At 33.8% G+C, this 7,500-nt stretch overlaps 1 protein-coding gene across 4 annotated transcripts in view; it reads right to left on the reverse strand.

Moving 5' to 3' along the window:
* The window catches only part of LOC137641601 (cytosolic carboxypeptidase 2-like), a 306,984-nt gene that overhangs the window by 27,052 nt on the left and 272,432 nt on the right, over positions 1 to 7,500 (reverse strand). For all 4 annotated transcript variants that reach the window (XM_068374319.1, XM_068374320.1, XM_068374321.1 and 1 more), the window contains exons 3-6: positions 3,268 to 3,420; positions 2,027 to 2,149; positions 1,553 to 1,671; positions 754 to 900 (exon numbers count right to left, since the gene is read on the reverse strand). In XM_068374319.1, coding sequence (XP_068230420.1) covers positions 754 to 900; positions 1,553 to 1,671; positions 2,027 to 2,149; positions 3,268 to 3,420 — 542 coding nt within the window. The remainder of the gene's footprint in view (positions 1 to 753; positions 901 to 1,552; positions 1,672 to 2,026; positions 2,150 to 3,267; positions 3,421 to 7,500) is intronic.

A 7,500-nucleotide genomic window follows, 5' to 3' on the forward strand; every position in this document is an offset into this window, starting at 1 on the left:
ACCAATCTCGCAATGGAAGAATCCTTTTAAAAATCCTGGACCCAGACGGTGATCCGAATCAACCCCAAAATCTAATCCCATCTAAGTTAGCCCATTTCTGTCATATCCTGAAATTTTCATCAAAGTTCATCCGTAACTTAGCGAGTTTTAAGCTGGTGAGAAGCAAACAAATAAACAGATAGAAGTTAAATGTTTTTCTAATTAATTTTATGATGAAACTCATTCACTACCAGGGACCGTTTTCTTAGGCTATCGAAGATGTCTCTGGAATATTAGTCCTTCACATGTGAAGAATTTTGACTCACGTAAGGGAAAAGAATTGAAGGATATTTTCAGTCATTTTAAATAGTTATAAGATACATTTATCAATAGACTTTCTCGGACTTTTTGAGGATACTGGGGTTATGAGGATACTTTTCTATGGAACTCAAACGAGGCTTTTTTTTAATTATCATTATTATTACTATATAAGCTTCAATCATAGCTGGAAAAGCAAGGTGCTTTAAACCCAAGGGCTCCAACAGGAAAAAAATAGCAGCCAGGAAAGGAAAAAAGGAAATAAATAAACTACAACAGAAGTAACGAACAATCAAAATAGAATATTTTAAGAACAGTAACAACATTAAAACACATCTTTCATATATAAACTATAAGAGAAATCTGAGGATTTATCTCCTATAGATACACGATAATTATTTTACATCGACAAGAAGAGATTACATCCATTAAATTCCCGAGTAAATGATACAGTACCTGTCATGATTCTTGAAGTAAACGATATTAGTAGCACATCGCCTCCAGCCGATGGAATGAATCTCGGCCTCCTTGCTTGAATACATGAGCGGACGCATGCCATGGTTGTAGAGGCTGTCTCCTTTGTTCAGGTTCACTATTGAGAATCTGCAAGGATGACGTCATGATAATAGTTCATGATGGAAAGAGGTAAAAATTACTATTCTTTTAATTGTAAATTTAGTTTATTCTTAAACAGCAGTAAATAGCAATGGGAGATGTATCCTTGGCAATGGAATATTTAATGGTGTATAAAATATAGCGTCTGCTACTGCTAATATTTGTATATGGGATTCCATGAAATTTTCATCATGTAAACAATGCTTTTTGTTCCTATATTTGTTCATCATTGGAGATGTTTATTCCATCAAGATTGACGACAAAGTGTTAAAATATGTCAAAAATTTTGGTCTTAGGGCAAAAGATACCCAAACTATAGGGAGACGATTAAGATATTTCCCAACTCCATAAAACAAAGAAAAGTAGTTGTCAGATCTTTAGCAAAACAGTTACTGAGAGACGTTACTTCGTCAATACCTGATACACACACACACACACACACACACACAAACACACACACACACATACACATACACACACACACATTATATATATATATATATATATATATATATATATATATATATATATATATATATATATATATATATATACAGTGAATGTGTGTATACACATATAGAATGACAAACAGAAAGCTAATCGAATATTTCTTAAAGAAGAGTACGAGCGGTATACGAACCTGTAAGTAATGTCTTTTCTGGTATTTGAAACAGCGAAGTAGAACCACTGCGTGTGACGGGATGTGTACATGTCTGCTCTCAAGTGCAGTTCATAGTAGCACTCTGAAACTTGCACAGCCTGAGGCCCAAAAATCAAATAATTAAGTATTCTATTACATAAATAAAAGATTTAGGATGAACACAACCGTAGTAAATTAACACAGATGAAGAAGAACAAAGAAAATTAACAAATAAGCACACAAAAACGAGAACGATGTTTGCATAATTATTCTTCAATATTATAGCAACACAAGAGTAAGCTTTGATATCTAGTTCAATTTAATCTATTTAACCGCCTTTAAAAGATAATGATATAAAAAGTTATCAGAAGAGAGAGAGAGAGAGAGAGAGAGAGAGAGAGAGAGAGAGAGAGAGAGAGAGAGAGAGAGAGAGAGAGAGAGAGAGAGAGAGAGAGAGAGAATCTGTTATTCTACCTTTCCCAAATTTCCGCACTCGAACCTCGACTCGAACTGCAAAGTCGTATCATTTTCGTCTTCCAGCGGAGGACGGACATCTTCGTTTAGGAACTTGTTACCTCCCACGCACGATCGGGAAAACTGCAAAAAAAAAAAAAAAAAAAAAAAAAAAAAAAAAAAAAAAAAAAAAAAAAAGATTCAATAACAAGAATATTAATTGGGCAGAATGTGTTGTACAGTAGACGTCAAAAGTGAAACTACAAATTTCAGAGGTTTTCGTTCAAAATTCACTAAGTGGGAACTATAACACGGAACTAATATTAACCATTCACTGGGGGAATACCTTCCGTGGTTCTACAATTAATCACTGATACTTATTAGCAGATAAAGAAGATGACAATAATTAGAATAAATTATACCAACTGGCAACTCCATTAAAGTTTCTAAAAAATTACCATGAATTTTGAAATTTGTAGCTTCACTTTAGACGCTTGCTGTACCATGCTAGCGGCATTTTTAGATTTATTTCAGAAAGTCTTCTGAAAGCTATTTAACTATAAAATGATCATACTCGTTTTTATGGCTTTTAATTGAATATCCTTTTATCCTTTATTTATAACAAATAATATCGGCGCCAATGACCTTCGATGTCAGGATGCCAGAAAACATAAAATTAACCAATCAATCAATTATAACCTCTATAGTTAAAGATTCACTCACAAATCCCCTAGGCAAATCTTCGTTAATTAAGCAAGCCATATACAATTAAGCTTTAATCAAAATCTGTGTAATTATACGAGAAGGAAATTTACCAAAGCGATAATGAGTTTTAGGATAACTATAGTATATGCACTGTTCCGTCAACTCGTTATTTTGGAATTTTCGTCATCTTTTTAGCTAAACAGGCAATGCAATATCTTTTTCTATTTTCTTTCCTTTCTTTAAACATATTTTTCTATATATTTTTCCAAGTAGCATAAGTCCGTGTGAACCCATATCATAGAAAATTTTTTCAATCAAATTTACGAGTCTAATTATAATTTTTAAGTTAGCCTCGTAAATATGAATGAGAATATCTTTATATAAATCCAATAATACTGCATTAGACACGAAATATTTCAAGTTGTTCAAAATTGCATAAAATACCTAATATATGATTTTTTTAAATAACGTAAAAAACTGAAACTAATTTTCTAATTGAGTTACGACGCAACAGGACTAAATGAAAATGAACTGCAGCTAATGATAAAAATACTCACGTAGTTGACAGAACTAGTAGGATAGTAGTGGTAAACTAAGCGACCTATTTCATCTCCTACGGGTTGCGGCCTAAGTTCAGTGCCACTCTGTTCGTAGAAAGCCTCCGGGTATATGGGCCAGTCCTCTATGTGGTGGACTTTGTCTTGTATGACCTGAAATGAGAAAGGTTTCCCGCTGTCACAATATTTCCTCGGCTCCAAAAAAAAAAAAAATAGAAAGTGAAAATCCTTCTTACCTTGCTGAGTTTGATTCTATTTCTCTAATAAAGTATTTTCTAAAAAAAAAAAAAAAAAAATAATAATAATAAATAAAAGCAGGTTTTAACGTTTCTCAATTAAACATAATTGTGCTGCTATAGCATTTCAAAAAATGAAAGCGTAGCTGATACAATATTTTATTGATGCAGTAAACCTAGAATTAAAAAAAAAAAAAGGGGGAAGGTGGATTGAAAAAGAGAGCGTAGCTGATACAATGTTTTTTTTACTGCAGAAAATCTAGAAATTAAAAAAAAAAGATGAAGGTGGATCCTATAATACCAAATGTCGAATGAACCTAATAATGTAAAATGGATAAGCTCACAATGATATCAGAAACCAACAGTGGAAAAAAAAAAAAAAAAAAAAAAAAAAAAAAAAAAAAAAAAAAAAAAAAAAAAACGCTAGGTAACATCAGCAACCAGCTGACAACGAGGTTGGCATTCTCAGAAGACGAGCCGTTAACAGTAGACACTTCCAGATTCTCCTCTTGGCGAAACCGCGTTTTATAATTATTTCGGAGGAAGGGATAATCCACACGTAAATGATATCAGAAGTAGAATTCGCAATTAGGGATTTGCAGGAAAGATAATTGCCTGAGGAGATTAGCAAACGTGAAAATTTCCCCGATTACGATGTGGGGGAGGAGGAGAGGTGGGAGGGGATGTTCCATGACCTTCCTCAGTCCAGTATCACAACTTCCAGCGGGGTTGCGTGATTCCAGTGTGAATGCATTTGATATCGATGTAAGTATATTAATAAGTATCGTTTCCTTGTATATTTGTATGCAGGAATTTTGACATGCTGTTTATTATACTATTCTTTCTTTTTTAATTTTCTTTAGGCATGTTGTATGTGTGAGAGTGTGTATTTGTATGTTTGTTTTAGTTGTAGGAAGCTTATTGCCTTTATGAGCTTTAAAGATGTGTATTTGTGATCAATATCATTATTTTCGTTTCTATTACCTCATAATAATAATAATAATAAAATATGCTGTACTAATGGCATTACCATAAGGCAAATAATAATAATAATAATAATAATAATAATAATAATAATAATAATAATAATAATAATAAAATAAGCTGTATTAATGACATTACCATAAGGCAAATAATACTGATTAGCATTTTTATTTTTTAAATCAGCAGCAATCTCTCTTTCCAATGTTGCTAAAAAATATTCTCTTTCCTTTTTTTCTTCGATCCGATACTCACTGTTGAGAGCACTGGGTTCTCGTGCCATTGAAAATCTGGATTTAAAATACGATTAACAGGGAAATTAGGTCACAACGATCGCCCCCTAATTATATTCGGATCTAGGTCAACCTTCACTGCACGTCTTGCATCAATCCGACAAACACGGTAATGGGCCACGAAAGATCGCGCTTGTATCGGCAGTTTTTTTTTTTCTTTTTTTTTCCCAGGCCACACAAGGCCCTAGATGCGTTGGAAGATCCAGACCTACATGGCTGAGGACTATGAAGCGCGAAGTAGGAGATGATGAATGGAGAAGTATTGAATTAAAAGCTCAAGATAAGAGACGACTGGCGAAATCTAACTGAGGCCCTTTGCGTTAATAGACGTAGGAGGAGACGATGATGACTATTTCAACAGTTAATTCCATCTCTCTCTCTCTCTCTCTCTCTCTCTCTCTCTCTCTCTCTCTCTCTCCTCTCTCTCTGTTCTCCAGGTCTATAGAGTACTAAAATAATTCATTTTGTTTTCCGTCTTCAAGTACACGTGTACTTCTTCAAGGGCTTCTTTTTACTCGGTTGAATTTTCGTGAGTAAATTTCCTTGTGATACCTTCCGCCTTACAGACTTGTTTCGTAATGAATTCGCACTTATTCTGAATTATCTTTATATGGTGGAACGTAATGCATACCTATATACATTTTTTTTTTCTAATTGCGAAAGTCTGCAGAATGAGAGTACAGTTGGACACGGAAGTCCCTGGTACATTTCAATCCAAAGAAGTGCACCCTGTCAAATCCTTACTTCGCGGAGAGTAACCAAACAGATAGTGTAGAGAGATGTGGCAGAGGTAGTGGGTGGGGTTAAATACAAGAACTCTCCGCGGAGTAAGGGTGTGGCTGGATGCACTTCTTAAGAGCCAGGTGTACCATGAATTGCTGTGTCCAACTGTACATTGTTCCTATTCGGGACGGCATCACGTTCCTACGGTCTGAACTAGTTAGTTACAATCTTTTATTACATTAGTTTTCTTTCTGGTATAGTTTAGCAAAGGAGTCATTGACCTGTTCCAGTTTCACACCAATTTATGCCATGCTAAAGATCTTTGGAGGTAATGCCGAAGAGGAGGAGGAGAATCAAGAGATAATTAGTCTATAAATAGAATAAAATTAGTTTAAAGCATGTGTTCATAAATAACGAAAATGACGAGGATGAATGAGACAGGAAACTTATTCTGATGCATTACTTTCAAACTCATTAAGGAATATGCAAATAACCTGGATAAGGATTTCTTATCTAATCAACTTATTCTAATTACCCGACTATCCTAGGGAAACAATTATGAGGTATACGTGGGGAAAAAAAGCATGCCGGCTCAAGTCTGCAAAAGCAAACATTCCGACGCACCTCAAGATTTAAGAAAATTATTTTCAATATCCTAAAAAACTATTTCTAATGAAGGCGTTGATCTGAATGCATTTATCCATTTTGTTCTGTATTTAGTATTTCTTATTTCTCTTGACATTACAATTTGTCCTTCATAATCTTCCATTTGATTTTGTCTCTAGGCTTTCAATTATGGAGTTTCCCGAGAGAAGACACAGCTAATCGCAAGATACAGAACCTTCAAAGCTACATGCTAGCTACCCCCAGTAATAAATATTGTTCATTATACCGGACAAAGCAGGAATTTCCAGAATTTACACCAGTCGCATGTAGCTTTACAAAGTTATGCCAGATAACTAATTCAATTATCGATTCCAATTACTGATGGGCGATTCTATTACTGAATATATAATCTCTTAACACGCCTTAATGGAGAGCGGTCCAATTTGATTTACAAAATTATTGGAATCAATTTTCGAATTTGTTATAATGTCATCAGTATTTACACTCATACTAGAGCATGTGTGATTATAATTTTAACTTGATAAATAAAATTTTTTAATAAAATTAAAACGCCATAGTAATTGCCTTTGATATTTAAAACTATTATAAAAAATAGAAGCTGTGATTCCGGAAATTAGAATAAGAGAAGGTAGCTATGATAAGGATTTAATGTCTGGCCACCAAAACTAGCAAAACGCCGAAAGGTGCTTCGATGTTGTCTTTTACGGAAGCAATGCATACGCATACATCCCCCCCCCAAACACACACACACACACACATATATATATATATATAATATATATACATATATATATATATATATATATATATATATATATATATATATATATATATATATATATGTATATATATATATATATATATATATATATATAGAGAGAGAGAGAGAGAGAGAGAGAGAGAGAGAGAGAGAGAGAGAGAGAGAGAGAGAGAGAGGAGAGAGGAGGAGAGAGAGAGAGAGAGAGAATTGTTTGCATCAATTTATTGCACCCATTGGCGCAAGACATTTGCGTACATTATAACAATATTATTATTTATATCTATATAGTAACTAGAATGGGCACTCGGTAGAGCGCATACCTTCGCCTATATCATGTTGCATATTTCAAAATAGGATATTGAATTATGTACATTTTGGCACTAGTTTCGTACAAATCGGATAAAAATTGACCACGATATGGCAAAAAGACGTTTTTGACCTTTTTCGATACCTTGACCTTAACTTTTGACTCAATCACTTCCCAAATCTGATAAAATTGTCCTTGAATCATGGCCAATCATACCTCCAAATTTCACGATTTGGTCCAAAAAAATTTGAGTTATGTGAATCACAATCACACAGACAGGCATACAAACAAATAAATACACAAACA

The sequence above is a fragment of the Palaemon carinicauda genome, chromosome 5 (assembly GCF_036898095.1).
Source record: "Palaemon carinicauda isolate YSFRI2023 chromosome 5, ASM3689809v2, whole genome shotgun sequence".
Lineage (NCBI taxonomy): Eukaryota > Metazoa > Arthropoda > Malacostraca > Decapoda > Palaemonidae > Palaemon > Palaemon carinicauda.